The following is an 18352-nucleotide window of genomic DNA, read 5'->3' as shown; positions in this document are numbered from 1 at the left end:
TGAACATATGGTCTGTCACATGGTTTCTTGTGGAAGCAGCCTGCAAGGAATGTCCTAGCCAGCTGGAAAGGAGAAGACATTCACTTCACTGAGTCTGTGTGGGGTAAAAAAATCCACAAAAAATCACGTAAAATGCGTTTTTATATACACAAGTTTGAATTAACAACTTTTTGACTCATCGTAAGTTCTTCTGGAATGTCTTTTAGCACTCCTAGCTAAAAGCGCTCATGCGGCTAATGTCTGATTTTAGGGCACTCAACCAGCCTGGAGACCAGTGTTCCAGGCGTCAGATAATTTACCCGCCCTGCCCCTTCATGCAGCGTAGGTGGGCGAGACTGAGGTGCTGGTTTGTGTTCACTGGTTTGTGTTAACTTGATCAGGCCATCGGCTTCTTCCTACTCCTTTGTCTTCTCCATCCCTTCATTTGTGTTTCCTGTAAGGGTTATTGTGGTTTTTTTGCCCCTGCGTCTTGTAAGGTGGTTGTGAACCAGGCTTCATTAACACTGCACTGATGCCATTGATCCAGAGGAAGATGTGTTTTTCCTTATTGATTTGATCCTTCAGGGATTGTTCAGGGCTTGTTGCCATGGGCGTCCGGGCTGCTCCTGCATCTCCTTTAGGATCATTGGGGGCTATAGGGGTTCTAGGGGTTATAGGGGCTCTAGGGGCTATAGGGGTTATATAGGGATTATAGGGGCTATAGGGGTTATAGGGACTATAGGGGTTATAGGCGCTATAGGGGTTATAGGGGCTGCGAGTCCCTTGAAAACATAGAGTCCATTTCTGTGTCCTTGTGGGATCTGTGCTGTTTGTCTTTCTTGTGCTCCTTTAAGCTTTGTGCTGGATATTGGGGATTTTCAGTATGTGGTCTTGATATGAATATGTTATTCCATCTGTAGTCTTGATATGAATGTTGTTCAAAATGTAGTCCTGATGTGAATCTATTATTCAGTGTGTAGTCCTGATATCAGTGATAAGGAGCTCATATGATGTCTGGGTCCTGTGTGGTTTTAGCTTGTAAGTGAATGGAATTGGAGCTGATTGGTTCTGGGTTATGTGACATCTTTCCATCTTCAATAATTTTTTACAGTGAAATAATAAACTGCGCATCGATCTTTCTGGCATTTTTCTTTCTCGCTGTAGTCCAGCCATGCTGTATCCAGATAGTCTTAGACTCCTGTTGCTGACTCCGGGCATTGAGTAGAGAATCAAAGTCTCTGTCTCAAGCCCTCTCTATCTCCCTCTCTCTCTCTCCCTATCTCTCTATCTCCCTCCCTCTCCCCCTCTCTCTCTCTCCCTCTATTTCCCTCCCTCTCCCCCTCTCTCTCTCTCTCCCTATCTCTCTATCTCCCTCCCTCTCCCCCTCTCTCTCTCTCTCCCTATCTCTCTATCTCCCTCCCTCTCCCCCTCTCTCTCTCTCTCCACTATAATTCCTTTTGAGCTCCATTTTGTTGGTAGTTCTTGTAGCATGACTGCAGTGTTCTGGGTTCTGTGTGAAAACACACCCAACTCATGCCATGACATCCTGCCTTCCTCACATGCAGGAAGTAGGAGACATAGAAAGAGGAAGTGATGTCATGCTTGACCAGATGTCCATCACAGCCTCGGGCAATGAACCAGACTCCAGGAGGCAGAACATTTCTAGTAATGTCCATGTGCAAAACAGTCAGCTTTACGAGTGTGTGCGCGGAATCCTGAATCATTACGAAGGTCTCGGGCTTGACGGGCATCAACAGATGGTCTGTTGTATCTGAACTCAGGAGGCATGGGTCAAACCTGCTGTTGCAGTGAGCCCAGTCTGAGAGAGTAGACATGAGTTATAGTTTCATCTCTGTTACTCTTCCATCCCTTACCTGCTCTGTCTCCCTGTCCCCTTCTCTCTCTCTCTCTCTCTCTCTCTCTCTCTCTCTCTCTCTCTCTCTCTCTCTCTCTCAGAGTTCATGCTGGGGTTAGGAGCCTGACCTCCAGCAGGGAGAATGACACTAGGTCCTCTCTCTCTCTTTCTCCCTCTCTCTTTCTCTCTCTCTCACACACATCTGCATGTGGGCTTTCTCAGTTATTCTCTTAAATCTCTGCACACATCTAGTTTCAAATAATCATTTGGACATGTAAAGCCATGGTGGGACGGCTAAGCAGACAGCTGAGGACCCTGGACTGTGAGAACACCCTCCGCTCTCCGTGCTGTGATGACTGTAGCATTTGGAGTGAGAGCCGTGTGCCGACGTCTGTCCAATTATCAGAACAGCAACACTGTCGGTCGTGTCTGTTCTTGAAAAGGTGGAGTTTGTTGGAGCTAAACGCCACGGCTGCTCACGGTGCGCACGCTGCACGTCATGTTCTGTGGTGTTCTGCAGCAGTGCGAGATGAAACTTGCTGCCGCACTAGAGTTGGTTTGATGGCCTGTGTGGTTGCGTCTGCAGGTACGTGCCAAGCGTTTGGGTTTTGACGTTGTGTTCTTTTCTCCAGCCAGAATCCAGGCATCATGCCTCCCGGGCCGACGGCCGAGCGTTGTCATGTCTGTTAGTGGCACGACTGATTCGTCAGTTAGTTTTCCTGTTAATTAAATACTTTACCACTTCTGTCTGTCTGCTAACGAGATACTTTCTTTTCTTGTCCTCTAGCGTGTCCTGTAGTCATTTTCAGAGTTCTGTGGGTTTTGCAGGTAGGTGACACCGTGTGTGTGTGTGTGTGTGTGTGTGTGTGTGTGTGTGTGTGTGTGTGTGTGCGCATGTGTGTACACAGAGCATCGATGACTTTGGGGCCAAAGTTCAGACACAATATTAACATGAACACAGCATCCAAAGTGTGTATGGTATGTGTGTGTGTGTGGTATATGTGTAAGAGAGTGTGTGAGTGAGTGTGTGTGTGTGTGTGTGTGTGTTTGTAAGATGGTCCGGTCCAGAAGCAGCTCGGCACAGTTGAGTTCTGCTTGTTCCTGCTCTTCCCACGAATTGGCACGTAGCTACATCGGCAGGAAAAGCCGTAAACGTAGCAGCGGTGTTGAACCAGGTGGGGAGAAGAGCAGTGTGACAGAGCTGAGGAAGGGAGTGTCTCACCCCCCTTCCCCCCTCACCCCCCCCTCACCACCCCCCTCACCAACACCCCCCTGCTCACAGCCGTTACAGGGACGGTGTGATGCCAAACAGCCTGTGGTGTATGGTGTGCTACACTCGCATAGAAGGAAAAGCTAGAACTTGTAACCTGTTAGAACTTCACAAGAACATCCAAAACAAAACATCCCATCAGAGTGACTGATAAAAGTGCATTGTTTGCCACCCCCCCCCCCCCTTTTCTGTCTTAAAGGGTCCCATCTCAGAAAACTGATGTTATTTGGCTTTATTGAAATAAAGCATGCTGTTTAGCCCCGCCCACTTACATCGTAGTTGTCAGGCGTGTTTCAGCGTGTTGTGAGAGTGCTTTTAGAATGAGGCACAATCAGAACTGAGCTTGTTTGTCTTCTGTACATCTTAAAGGTGCAATAACAACAGTGTGCTTATTTCTAAGGGCTAAAGAGAGATTGGAAATGGTCACGTAAAAATGAATCCTTACTGTTTTTATAACAAGCCACACAAATGTAAGTGGAAAAATATAAAAGAAGAATGTAAAATATGAACCCTTTTAATATGACCTCTTGTTGTGTGGTTTGAAAAGCAATAATAAAATATACAACATATAATAACATTAGTTTAAAAAAAGTAGAAAAGAATAGGATATCCCAAGTGGTTGCTATGGTGTTGTAGATAGTTGCTATGCTTTTATTAAGTAGTTGCTAGGTGTTTGCAATGCTGTTATTAGGTGGTTGCTAACCAGTTGCTATGGTATGCCAGGTGGTTACTAGAGTGTTGCTATGTGGTTGCTACGCCATTGCTAAATGGATGCTATGGAATCCCAGGTAGTTGCTATGCTACTGTGGTTGATAACTGGTTACTTTTGTATCACAGGTTGTTGCTAGGATTGTGCTAAATGGTTGATGTAGTGTTTCAGGTGGTTGTTGTGGTCTTGCTAGGTAGTTGCTATGTTATCCCAACTTCTATGAAGTTGCTATGATATTGCTAGTTGGTTGCAATTTTGTTGTAGATTGCCATGGATGTCCAATTGGTTGCTAAGCAGTAGTAATATGTAGTTAGTGTGAACATTCCACCATTCGTTTCCTAAGGGATAAAATCAATAGAAAACCATGTGGCCTATTAGAAGCTGTATGCAAACACGTCGTTCCCCATCAGACTCCAATGTTGCTCCAATGTTGATATCTCAAACTATGGGACTAAAACCAAAATGTGGCAGAGAAATAACCATAAGAAAAATAACCATAAGAAAAATGATGTACCATCAGATAACAGGGATTACGTAGCACATGAGCAGAGTCACTAATACAGATCCGAAAACCCCACTAGCATACACACTCCATACACACACCATACACACACCATACACACACCATACACACTCCATACATATTTGGATAAACAGCATCAGACAGAATCATCAGTCATGGGTTCTGTCCCATAGACCAGAATCATCCGTCATACTGCGTGGAGTCAATTGCATGTAGATGTTTTAACCTGCAGGATAAAAGGCCGTCGTGTTTTACATTTAGGAACAGAGATGCTCACAGTAGTTTTCAGACAGAAAGTAATGAGCTCTGTGTGCTGCCAGACTGCTGGAACCTCCTCTTCAGTTCTGGTGTTTGTCTGCACAAACCCAGAATGTGTACAGTGCCTGTTTTCCTTCCGTCACTGATCGTCTTCAAAAGAAGAAGAGAGAATGAAATTTGGCACATTTGTTTGTGAATACCCAAAGTCCTGAATGAGCTGAGGCCAGCAGGCTCCGTCCTGATGCGCTAGTTGGTGCATGTGAGGTGCCCCCTGCAGTACACACACATTCTCCATGTGATTTATGACCTCCTCAGAGTTGTCAGTGGTATGCCAAATACCTCTTTGTTTCTCTCTCTCACACACACTCTCTTACACTCTCACCCCCCCCCCACCAACACTCTGTCTCACACACACAAACACACTTGCACCCTCAACCCCCCGTGTCTCTCTCTGTGTCTCTCTACAGACACACACACTTGCACATCCCCCGTCTCTCAGGTCTGGGCATGCACAGGCTGTCCGTGGGAGGAGTAAGCATTTTTCGTCTTTCTCCATCGCACTCTCCCTCTCCCAGAGAGGAGGGAGCGGTTGTGACTCGGTTCTGACTCGCCGGAGGAGATCTGAGCTCTGGCTTCGCCACTCTACCCGGAGTTCCTGGAGCGAGAACGTTTTTAGCTCAAACGGATCTTCTGTTCTGAAGTCTCCGTGACTGGGGCCACCGCACTTCTCCAGCAGAGAGCGTGCGAGCGTGTGTGCGAGCGTGATTTCAAAGCCCATGTCTGGAGCAGTGAGGAGAGCTCTGAGGAGGAGGTGTTACTACCACAGCCTGCTGGGTTGTACCAGGTACTGGCGGCTGGGTCCCTCCTGTAGACGGAGTCGTGTAGCCAGCAGGGGTAACTAAACCTTCCCTCCGCCTTCCTGTCCCTAACTCCAACTCCTGCTGTGCCCTCTAGCTCGGCAACACTCCGCTCTGTGCTCTTACACTCATCTTACATCACGTTTCTAATACAGTATCACAATGATGCGGCTCGATTTATCTAAGCCAAACATTCTGTGTGTGATATAGTCCGCATATAAATGTGATGTGTTATACATTAGACGGCCCTCTTGATCTTTGGGTGCTAGTGCTATAATGACCAGTGTAATCTCCATCCAAAAAGGAGTCAGTTTAATCTCCTCCTCTGCCCTTTGCCTCTGGTGTGCTGTGCTGAGCTGTGATCTGAATGAAAAAGCCTTCAGAGTTTGGAGGCGCTTTGACTGGGCTGAGTGCTCTCGTCATAAAACGCGGACCCTTAAGCATTAGAGGCGATGGCATTTAGTGCAGGCTGCCATGACCGCTGCCAAATTTAGTGGCTTTCTTAAGGTGTCCAGTACAGGACGTGGGGTTACTAAGTGCCAGGGGACTGATTGAATTCCAAATTAGTGAAGCGGGAGGAGAAACGCACTGTGAATGCTGCCTGTGACACCATCTGCATTTCAGTGTTGCTCAAACAACACTTGCAATTTCACAATTTTTTATTTTTGTTGGAAGGAGGATGCCTTTGAGTCTGGGGCTACGGGCACGTGTATTCCTCTCACGTGTAGTGTAGTGCACGTGTATTCCTCTTGCGTGTAGTGTAGTGCACGTGTATTCCTCTTACATGTAGTGTAGTGCACATGTATTCCTCTTACGTGTAGTGTAGTGCATGTGTATTCCTCTTACGTGTAGTGCACGTGCAGTTGTATCACGTGTAGTTTACGTGTATTCGTCTTACGTGTAGTGTAGTGCACGTGTATTCCTCTTACGTGTAGTGTAGTGCACATGTATTCCTCTTACATGTAGTGTAGTGCACATGTATTCGTCTCATGTGTAGTGTAGTGCACGTGTATGTCTCTTGCATGTAGTTTAGTGCATGTGTATTCCTCTCACGTGTAGTGTACGTGTATTCCTCTTGCGTGTAGTGCACATGTATTCCTCTCACGTGTAGTGTAGTGCACGTGTATTCCCTTGCATGTAGTGTAGTGCATGTGTATTCCTCTTGTGTGTAATGTAGTGCACGTGTATTCCTCTTATGTGTAGTGTAGTGGGCGTCTATTCCTCTCACGTGTAGTGTAATGCACGTGCAGTCTCATGTGTTGTGTAATGCACGTGTATTCCTCTTGCGTGTAGTGTAGTGCACGTGTATTCCTCACGTGTAGTGTAGTGCACGTGCAGTCTCATGTGTTGTGTAATGCACGTGTATTCCTCTTGCGTGTAGTCTAGTGCACTTGAAGTCCGCTTGTGTGTAGTGTAGTATAATGTGTACATGTGGTCTTCCTACATGCTGCTTTGATTTCTCTTTCTCTCTGAGTGTGTGTTGAGTGAACAAGCATCTCTCCTGGTGAAGATTAAACATGGCTCACTGCAGCTCAGCTCTGGAGTGACCCCCCTCCAGCCTCTGGGGAGACAGTCCTCACAACACCTGCACTGTTGAGAACCTACGTCAACCCCTGCCAGAGTTGGAGTGCGTGCGTGTGCGTATGTGTGCATACATGTGTGTATCTGCGTGTGCATGCATGTGTGTGCGTGTGCATGCATGTGTGTGTGTGTGCATGCTTGTGTGTATGTGCATGTGTGTGTATGTGTGTGCATGCTTGTGTGTATGTGCATGTGTGTGTATGTGTGTGCATGCGTGTGTGTATGTGCATGTGTGTGTATGTGTGTGCATGCGTGTGTGTATGTGCATGTGTGTGCATGCGTGTGTGTATGTGTGTGCATGCATGTGTGTATGTGTGTGCATGCGTGTGTGTATGTGCATGTGTGTGTATGTGTGTGCATGCTTGTGTGTATGTGCATGTGTGTGTATGTGTGTGCATGCGTGTGTGTATGTGTGTGTATGTGTGTGCATGCGTGTGTGTATGTGCATGTGTGTGCATGCGTGTGTGTATGTGCGTGTGTGTGCATGTGTGTGCATGCGTGTGTGTATGTGCATGTGTGTGCATGTGTGTGCATGCGTGTGTGTATGTGCATGTGTGTGCATGCGTGTGTGTATGTGCATGTGTGTGCATGCGTGTGTGTATGTGCATGTGTGTGCATGCGTGTGTGTATGTGCATGTGTGTGTATGTGTGTGCATGCGTGTGTGTATGTGCATGCGTGTGTATGTGTGTGCATGCGTGTGTGTATGTGCATGTGCAGAGGGACAGGGAACAGTTTGGCGTATGCTGTACTAGAAACTGCTGAGTGTCCTCCGTTTGCTCTTCATTAGGTGTATACAGCCTTCTGTCCTCTGCTTCTGTACAGGATTAAACACTGCACCCCATTCTCTCTCTGACACTTCAGTTTACTTCTCATTCTGCCCTGCAACTCAAAGATTTATAAGCAAAGTCGGTCTTTGTATCTGAATCCAGAACAGCCAAGCCACCTCTTTTCCAACTCTTCCAAACCCATCCATACCCGCCCACACCATATGTACCCGCCCACACCCAGCCATACCCGCCCCCGATGTGTCCATCTATTTTTCTGCAAAGTCACAGGGTGACATCCTGTTTTCTGCAGTACTTGGACTCAAAGAAGCTCCACGTTTAACAAGCTTGGAGCTGGAGTCTGAATGAGCACTGATGGCTCAGAGAGAGGGAGAGAGGGAGGGGCGGAGATGAGAGGGGTGGAATCAGAGGGCATGAAAGAGACTGGGCAGGGAGAGATGGATGGGAGCAGCAGGGAGAGAGAGAGAGAGAGAGAGAGATGGAGAGAGAGAAACAGGTGCAGCGAGTGCCAGTCCTTACTCATTTTTTTCTCCTTTTCACTCGGAGATGAAGTGTTTGCTGGCGAGTCGACGTCTGCGAGGTGTTCTGCAGAGCAGAAGGTGCAGATCCAGCTGCCATATGCGGTGCTGAACTCTTCAGCAGGGCCGTGTGCATCTGCTCATCCCCCGTCCACCAGCTGCTGAACGCAGCTCGCTTCCCCAATCTGAGTTAGTCTGTTCCTGATGGCACCTACACTCGTTCAGCAGGGCATTAAAAGACCTCCATGGATGCTGCTTTTGCGTGCCTGACCTCGGGCCCAGCCGTTACCTCTCTATGTGTCATTTCTTACCAGAGTCCTTTTTTAAATCTATCTGTGTACCACTTGGCTAACGGCTACAACACCTGACCAGCCCCCCCCCCCACCCCCCCCCCCCCCCCCCGCCCAGATGTGAGGGCCCTGCTATTTGAGAGCTGAACCTTAACGCCATGTCCTCAGCTCCGCCCCTCCCTCCTCCTCTCAGCGACGGTGGGCCAGGGCTCCGTGGCAACTGCGCGGCGTGGGGCAGGGCCTCGCTGGGCTGTTTGATTGAGGGGCGGAGCTTCCCTGAGGTGCACGGGCGAGGAACGTCAATAGAACAGACAGAGGAGGAGAGGGAACGGCTGTTTGGTGCTGAACAAATGACCTGGCCACTCCTCTTTTCTCCCTCTCTCTTTTCATGGCCAAATCTTTTCAATAATCATTTGCTTATGGTAGACATGATGATTTACCACTCGGTAATGGATGATTCTTTAGTGTAATTGGTCGGTATATAACAGCAATGTAGTAAGAACTATGTGCTGCTTATGTGAGTGTTAATACCACTCACTCCAAGACCATGGGTATGGTTTTTATATGTAAATTATCTCATCTCAACCAGCTTCAGTTGCAGTGTGGACCAATGGATCATCAGAGTCCCTAACCCTGCACGAGCTTCTGGCCCAGCCACGTTCACGTCATCCCAATAGGAAGATCGTCGTGTGGCTGGTGCGGACTCGTCGTATGTGGCCTGGCCATGCGTCTTAATCAGGGGAGATGAATGGGACACTAGCAGCAGGCATCGGAGCGCGTGCTCTGTGATGGATGTCTCTTGCCTGCCCAAAACCTACGCTCTGATTGATTAACCTGCACGCAACGTTATTTCGTCCTCTTTTCTCTCGCCGGTTGAGACCGGCATTGTGAGAAATGGTGTGATGGGAAAACTCTTTCTCCTCTAGCTGAGAAAACAATGGAGATGTTTTAATGTAAATACTTGTGTGTTTCCCTTAATATATATCAGACCTGTGGCTTGTATCTGCGTGACAGTAACATGTTGATTTTTGAACATACGTTCATTTTGCTGTAGGACTGCCTGATAAACTTCACAAGGGCACTCCTGTAGAATCGAGGACATAATGGGAGGTCTAAGCACTTGACCTCTTTCTCACCTAGCTCTTCTCAGCAGAGGAATCCTCGTGGCAGACCAACACCAGCACGTTTTGTCTGGTGCCGCAACAGAGAAAATAACACCGTTGGCTCGCATCAGTACCAGCAGTTTGTACTGCGATCCGCCTTGCCAACTACTCAAAACCGAGTGTGTCTTGTAAGGGTGAATACTGAGACCTGTTAACACACAGTATGGTCCTTTCCTGTCATGGTATTTCAAAGGTTCGCAAGCGACGGCTAAACAGTCGGTGGTTCTGGTGGCGGTCGTAGCGGGTGTCGGGAGAGGCTAACGAGAGGGCGATGCCTCCTGCAATCAAAGGCTCATATCGTCACGGCTAATTATGTGCGGAAGGTGGATTCTAATTGGCATTAAAAGATTTGTTTCTGCACAGAATTCTATCAGACCCAGCCAAGGAACTTAATGACAGAGAATGGAGGTACCAATTACAGGCGCAGGTTGATAATGGCGTCGCACTTATCACGCGGAACGAGCAGACGTGGACCGCAGCTCCGCGCCAAATCTGCAGCACGGGCCTGCGGATGCGGCTGGAAACACGCGCAAATTTTTTTTAACACGAGATAATCTGAAATTTAATTAAGGCCACTCGCAGTCGGATGTCATTCGTGGCTCGCTATGTTTGCCGCGCGCGCTATCAGCGGAATGTTTGCATGCGCCGTTTGCTTGTTGCGTCATTAATGTGTGCGCGCGAGCGTTTATCACTCGATTGCGCGCAGGCCCACGGGACACGAGAACGGCCATGACTCCACGCTCAGCATATGGATTAAGATTTTATGATACCACCCAGGATAATTAAGATGATACACACGAGTTGCTGTTTGGCATCGTGGTTCCATGCATTCCAATCTGTTCGTCTGCCGAGAGAAACCCTGCGTTTAATTTATTTATTCATTTTTAAGAACCATCCTAGCCATGTTCACTAATTGAATCCAATTTTTTAAATTTCGAGATTCACAGCTCCACTTTAACTAATGAGGGGTTTGATGATTCAGTGATAAACACCTAACAGAGTACACACAAGAGCAAAGCTGTAGGGCTGGGGGGAGGGGGACTTTTTATTGAATTTTTTTTACTGTAATGTCCTGTAGTGTTATGGTAGAGATAGGTGATAAATAACATACAGCCATAATCATAATCCTATAAACAGCTATCTGCATTGTTATGTGAAAACAAGTCCAGATATTGTGACCAATATTTAGGATATTTTCTCAGTTTTTACTCACAAGTTCACTTGGGTGGGCAGCAGGGCCATGAAGTCTCATTTTCTTCTTTCAGTCTCTCTCCCTTCCTCTTCCTGTCTTCACCCTAGGTTTCCTGTCATTTCTTCTCTTCAGGTCTCTCTTTCTCTCCTGTAATCTCTTCTTCCCATGTCAGCTGATTTTTCTGCCCTGTCAGCATTATTTTATTTAATCTGAACACACCAGAGTGAACACGAAAGAAACAACGTTAAACAACAGCCATGATGTTGGGGGCTATAGACCATATCTGATCTGACTGCTAATTCATACATGATCAGATCAGATTCCTCTCTAGTGCTGTACACTCTCAACATCTGATACAACATCTGATACTACCAGACATGTTACACACACTTCGCTACAATGGTTTACACCTTATGGAAACTCCATATGGGATTTCCAACTTTCTAACAAATATAACCTAGCTAATGCTAATGCTGAGACTTCAGTTGAATTCATCTGGGGCTGTTGTTAATTGCTGCAAATGTGTGTCGTTAATTAACTTTCCTGTATCCCTTTTCCCCTAATAATCGCCTTTCCGTGAAATTATTTTACACTTTGTAGCAAAATTATTATTTACTTCTGCAAGTAGAGTTCCAGCATAAAATGACATACAATCATTGACATGACCTTTCCGAGCAAGTCAGAGACATTATCTGCAAACTAAATACAACTGTTGACAACTTTGGAGAGGTAAACTGCTGGCATGGTGGTGTTGGAGTAATGTGTCCCATCAACAACTCATGGGAACACAGATTCTCATATTATGCAAAGCTAATGAGTGGAATATTTTTATTTATTGATTTTTATTTTATTTTTTCACATCACTGTGGGAGGGTGTGCCCGCCCAATATATATTGTGATTATATCCTTGCATGAAAGGATTTTGTAAGCTTACTTCATGCATGTGCATGTTTGTATTGCTACAGGCACATGGGTCAGTTCGTCTGTTCGTTGGATCCTGCGAGTCCTGTGTGGAGGCATGATCCGTTCCATCTAGTTCCACAGTGTGTGCTTTTTTGCCAGAGGTCATGTTGTAATGTAGCATGGCCAGCATCAAAGCAGCTGCCCATCAGATATGCTGTGAAGCTCTTTGCTATGAAGATGTGCTATGATGATATACTGTGAAGTCTCGTTTTACTCTTTTGTGTTTAAATTACATCTCGGATTCACGTCGGGCTCTTTCAAGGCTTCATCTGTCCATGCAACGTCAAGATCAAGATAATGTAATCTGTTTTGACTCATTTGCCTGAAAACAGATGCAGTAAACAGTGAAAAATGTTTGAGAAAAATGAGAAACTTGCGAGCCTAAAGCCTGTGGAGACAGGCAGAGAAAGATGGTATGCTTGTCTGATTCCAAAATTCCAAGAATAAGCAGAGATTCAGAATAAAGAGGGAGAAGAAAAGACAGATTCAGACAGACAGCTCCCGTGAACTGTGGGACAGCGTCCCCTTCCCTGCCGCCCTCTCCGATTTGTTCCGATTTGCTTGGCTTCCTTTGTTGCAAGAGAGAGTTATTATTCAAATAACCTGCACAGCAAGAGTGAGTGTAGAGGGAGAGTCAGCAAACCCAGTGTCCTGATCAGCGGGGCAGAGGGAGGGGGTCTGAGCCCCGTACGGTCCCGCATGGTCCCGCACAGTTGACAGCACGCTGGATTTCGGAGAGCCCTTATTTTGGGTCGGTTGCACATGCTCCATCATTCATCTCGAGCTCTTCTTCTGCCTGTCAGGCGGCTGGAGGCCGAGAGTGTGCGGGGACTGGTGAGCGGCCCTCCAGTCAGGTTACGCAGAGCGTGGCGGGCCCTGCTGGACGGGCCCTGCTGGCGCTGACCCAGCTGGGCTGACCCAGGCTGTGCACCATCCTGTGAAGCTCAGGGCTGCTCTGTAACACAGACGCTTGTCTGCGGGACTTATGACGGGATCCTGAGTCTTATTTGTAGCTTGTGCAAGTTCTGGAACAGCAGGGGCCAGTGCAAAGCACTCGAGTTTCATTCCTGTACTGGATAATCTGCTGTTTTGGAAAAGACGCTGTTGATGTTATCAGCGTTCCTGAGGTGTTTCACTTTTGTGCTCTCATTCTGCAGATAACATTGTCTCTCTCTCTCTCTCTCTCTCTCTCTCCTCCCCTCCCTCCTTCTCTCTCTCTCCACCCCCTACTCAGAGTCTCCCACCAAGCGGCTGGGCCGTAGGCGGAGCATGCCAGGCAGCACCATGGACAAAGCCACACCCACCATTGAGGCCGCCGCCTCCACGCCCTTCAGAGTCACGGTAGGCTTGGGCAAGGTAGCACAGTGGGACGCCCCAGGTCATCCCACTCTCATTGGTGTGTGTGTGTGTGTGTGGGGGGGGGGGGAGTCGTCTTTCCTACAGGACCCTGTAGAACATGATTTATGCAATTGACTTTGTCTCTGTTTATTAGGATGAACAAATCAGGAGGCTTTGTGTGTGTAATGCTGCCTTAATCAGGTTAGCCACAAGATTAATCCTTGCAAACCTTCACCGGCGTGAATCACAAAATTAATCCCCACAGACCTTCACCTGAATTAGTTCACCTGAGTCACAGGGTCAGTCCCCACAGACCTTCACCTGAGTCACAGGGTTAATCTCCTGCAGATATGCTGTGTCAGCATAATCCAGGCATTAACAAATTCACACCGCCAACAGTATTTTTCTGCCACGTCTTTTACCATCTGCCAGTGCTGTCAGACAGGACGTGTGGCATTCCAGACCGTGTCTCCTCAGCTCAGACGAACACAGAAACCCTCCCGGCTGAGACAAAGCTGCAGTCGGTCTGGACACCCTCGGGGCAGTCTGCGGGGCAGTCTGCGGGGCAGACGCAACTTGCCCCACTGAAACTTTTGAAGGGTTTCTCCAGCAGAGGTCTACCTCATGAACTTGTATGACTAATTATACGAGGATTTTACTAAACTCACATTAGCTTTATATAATTTATATCATGCTATCAAGGTTAGTAATGTTACTTCCTGTTCGCCTTGTTGGAGAAATCATGATACTTAAATATTGAAATTGTTATCTTTGTAAAACCTGAAGGAATCCGGCTCGATGAGGATAACCAGTATGGCGTTGTGGCCCAGTTCACCCTCAGTGTGAGGACCTGGGAGGGATGAATTAGCCTTTAGGCGGTGGAGACCTGAATTGAATGCTAACATGTTTGTAGGCTACAGAGCCCTCAGTGTCGAGTGCTAATACGCCTTTAGGCCAGACAGCCCTACAGGTCTGCATGGAAGGCTAAAGTATAACATCTCTAGAGTATGTAATTAGTGCTAGCTGGTGTGTGTGTGCGTGGCAAGTTGACGGATGGGATGAGAGTTCTTCTGTGGGAGTGTATGGTGGCACCCCTGTTAACCGCCCCTGTTAACTGCCCCCGATACCTGCCCCTGTTAACCGCCCCTGATACCCGCCCCTGATACCCGCCCCTGATACCCGCCCCTGTTAACCGCCCCTGTTAACCGCCCCTCGTGCGTTTCTGCAGGGCATCCATAACATAACACATGCAAGGCGCTGGTTACCGTGGTGACGGAAAATATTGTGCAAACAGATTTGATTTTCATTTTGTCTTTGTCGTCTTTGTCTTTGCATGTGGTTGGTCAGATCAGAACGTGGAGGCAGGACCCCTCTCTCATCCCCATGAGCCTTTGGTGAAAATTAGTTTGAATGTTAAATAATGTTGGCTGTCCATGGGTTGTTCAATTTTGCTACTTTCTTTTTGAGCTAATAGGCAGAATAAAACAGCTGTTTGATTTCCCCACGAGCCTTTCTGTTCACATTTCAGGCGATGAATGCATTTGTGCTGGGTCCTGAGGATTAAAAGACCTCCTGTGATTTCTCATTGTGTTCATTCCGCGGCCGTGCCCACGGTCTCCCCACGGCCTCTGCGCTGTTTACCCTCAGTGGAGACGCAGGTACACAAGCTGTGTATTATGTCCGTCCCCCCCTTAATTAAACAGCTAAGCTAATGACAGGAAGTGTTAACAGAGGCTGAGATAAACAGATAGAGTGAACGTTGGTATGCAACATGTACAGCCCTGGCAGACGGGTGGGTCTGTGTATTTGTTGACTGCTCTTGGGTTATTAAGAAGCCACGGCCACTTCTGCAAACATGCACGCGAATATACACACGGCTGCTGTCGTGGAGGGCCATGTTTAATCATCAGGGCCCCAGAGCTTGTCTAGGCACTGGGGGGGGGGGGACTCGAAACAGGGCTACATGCAGTGAGAAACACGGTGATGTAACATGGAAGAACTCAGTACCGTCAAACAGCGTGTGTGTGTGCGTATGTTTCTCATACACACTAGAGAAGACTCCCGCGTTGGAGGTCTAGACCACACTATTCAGCTTCTGGCTACCTATAATGCTGTTAGATGGATTGTTTCAGCAGCCCCTCGGCCCATTGGAGGCTTTTAGCAGAGGCGTGCTGCAGACAGCAGTCTATTACAGGCTTTTAGCAAACGCAGGCTATAGACTGCGGTCTGCTCTAAGTGTCATTCGACCCACGACTTGTCTGCAGCCCTGAGCAGCTGACATCAGCACTGATTGGTTTAGGGGGGCTCCTGCCACTCTCACAGCTCAGCAGCACAGAGGAACCTGGAGCCCTGGAGAAGAGCTGATCAGGAGACGCGTGGGGATGTTTTCCACATGAGCACTCTCCTCATCTCCTCAAATGCTCCTTATCCGAAATTAGAACCCGGGGTTGAAACCTGCTACTCGAATGTGTGCAGCCATAATGGAGATGAACGTAGCTGTGTCGTTCAGATGTCATGACCGATCTGGCCATGCAGCCAGTGTCACGAGAGACACGGACAGAGCTGGAAGTCCTGCAGAAACTCGCTCCTGTCCACAATTCACAGGGTCTCCATGCAAAGGTCATGAAGGTCACGTTCTTCCATACCACCAGCCGATCCCACCAGTGTGCTGACCTCCCTAACGGACAGCGGCGCCTAATTAGCGTGGTCCGTTAGCAGAGGGGCGTGGCCTGTAGTGCGACCTGGGGAAAGTGCAGTGCATCCATGGCTTACAGAGAGCTTTGGTGCTCTGTACCGCTGCTCTGGGTCTTTCTCTATATACAGTAGAACTGTAGGAGCAAAAGGTCAAGTGTCAATCTCTCCCACTGTGGTGTCCTTGATGTTGGTCAAGAAAGATCATGTGACATTTTCCTTATGAAGATTGCAATGCCTTTGTTAAGTATTTGAGAGGCGGCATGTCCACTTTATTAACCGACGTCTTTAGACCAACGTTGATGGGCCTGATCAGAGTTTCTGTGATGGCTGATTATACGGGGCTGAAGGAGCTTTGAGGAGCTCACAGAGGACAGAGAGGACAGGGATGAGAGAGAGGAAGAGGGACAGAGAGAGAGAGAGAGAGAGAGAGAGAGAGAGAGAGAGGGAGGGAGAGGGACAGAGAGAGAGAGAGAGAGAGAGAGAGAGAGGGAGGGAAGGAGAGAGGAGAGAGAGGGAGAGAGGGAAGGAGAGAGGAGAGAGAGGGTGTCACATGTTCAGAGCCCAGTGTGACTGACCTGGGGCAGATCAGGGGCAGAGCGAGGGCAGATTGAGGATAGAGCTTACGGGGGGAGGGGGTAGAAGGGTGTAGAGGGTAAAAGGGTGTAGGGGTAGAAGGGTGTAGAGGGTAGAAGGGTGTAGGGGTAGAAGGGTGTAGAGGGTAGAAGGGTGTAGAGGGTAGAAGGGTGTAGGGGTAGAAGGGTGTAGGGGGTAGAAGGGTGTAGGGGGTAGAAGGATGTAGGGGTAGAAGGGTGTAGAGGGTAGAAGGGTGTAGGGGGTAGAAGGGTGTAGGGGGTAGAAGGGTGTAGAGGGTAGAAGGGTGTAGAGGGTAGAAGGGTGTAGGGGTAGGGGTAGGCCGGACTGGTTCAATGTTTATTAAAACATATTGAAATGATTGCACATAGCCTATTGAACCAAGACCCAACACAGTGTATACTATTTAATGCTTAAATGAATAAAGCAATATTTTCTTATGGATCTGTCAGTAATTTCAAGTGAAAACACAAGCAAACAGATAAAAGCAAACTTCCTTCAAAGAAAACATGTCCTGTACATTAAATTAATAAAGTAATAAAGGTTTGAAAAGTGCTGGAATTTAGGCTAAAGTACTTGAAAATGCTTGAAATTGTAATGACTTCGTTTCACAACAAATGTATTACGTTAACAAATACGAGCCTCTTGTAATTCCAGGACAAAACATGAGAGAACGTGAAGACGTTAAGATTGGGCGTTTTGAAAATAAACAACCATTAAATAATGTGAATAAAAAAGCGAATTATTTCGAATCATTTAGACTATATGTATAATTATCTAACTTAATTAAGTTTAACTGGTGCGCGCAGTTACAAAATTCGAGAGGTACACGACCTTGCGAATCGACAGCGTGCGACGCCCTCGCGCACGGGCGGAGCCACTGCGATTGCGTCATTTTCGCCGCGCAGACCCTCGCCGCTTGTGTGCGCTGCAGTGACTTCGCGGGCTACCGTTGCATTGTGGGGAATGTAGTGTTTGTGCGTGCAAAACACCATCGGGCGGCTGTGGCCTGCGGGCCGGTTCTAATAGTAATGAAATATCATCCAGGGGGTCATAGTTAATCAATTCGCGGGCCTTGACTTTGACATATGTGGTGTAGAGGGTAGAAGGATGTAGGGGTGGAAGGGTGTAGGGGTAGAAGGGTGTAGGGGATAGAAGGGTGTAGGGGGTAGAAGGGTGTAGGGGGTAGAAGGATGTAGGGGTAGAAGGGTGTAGGGGTGGAAGGGTGTAGGGGGTAAAAGGGTGTAGGGGGTAAAAGGGTGTAGGGGGTAGAAGGGTGTAGGGGGTAGAAGGGTGTAGGGGTAGAAGGGTGTAGGGCAGGGGTACTCAACTGGCGGACCGCGGTCCGGATCCGGACCCGAACGCAGTCCTGTCCGGACCCAATCTCATTCCTGATTAACTGGATACGGACTAAAACAAAACCGTAGCATTTATTTCAGGGCTATTGAAAAAACACTCCGTCACGAGTGTTACGTTTGCCACCCCCGCTCAACAACTTACGTTCGCCACCCCCGCTCAACAACAAGTCTGCCTGGTTGACGCTTCGCGAGCGGCGCGAGGGTCCGCGCGGCGAAAATGACGTAATCGCTGTGGCTCCGCGTGTGCGCGAGTGCCTCGCGCGCTGTCGGTTCGCGAGGTCGTGCACCTCTCGAATTTTGTAACTTCGCGCCGCGCTTCAGCGCAATGAACAAAGTCACGTTTTCAGGGTTCATACACCTTTATAAGGTGGAATTCAAGCACTTGTACGCCACTTTCAAGGTTCATTTCAATATTTCCCAGCATGTT

General features: G+C 48.0%; 1 protein-coding gene across 7 annotated transcripts in view; it reads left to right on the top strand.

The window, feature by feature from the left end:
• The window catches only part of dab2ipa (DAB2 interacting protein a), an 82185-nt gene that overhangs the window by 14023 nt on the left and 49810 nt on the right, over positions 1 to 18352 (top strand). For 2 of the 7 annotated variants that reach the window (XM_077004104.1, XM_077004109.1), the window contains exon 2: positions 13179 to 13285. In XM_077004104.1, coding sequence (XP_076860219.1) covers positions 13179 to 13285 — 107 coding nt within the window. Of the gene's footprint in view, positions 1 to 2275; positions 2421 to 2621; positions 2663 to 5132; positions 5489 to 6273; positions 7089 to 13178; positions 13286 to 18352 lie in introns of those variants that run through there. The other 5 variants (XM_077004105.1, XM_077004103.1, XM_077004106.1 and 2 more) reach the window with 5 other exon arrangements.

Source organism: Brachyhypopomus gauderio, chromosome 4 (assembly GCF_052324685.1).
Source record: "Brachyhypopomus gauderio isolate BG-103 chromosome 4, BGAUD_0.2, whole genome shotgun sequence".
Lineage (NCBI taxonomy): Eukaryota > Metazoa > Chordata > Actinopteri > Gymnotiformes > Hypopomidae > Brachyhypopomus > Brachyhypopomus gauderio.
This window is presented reverse-complemented; position numbering and strand designations above follow the sequence as displayed.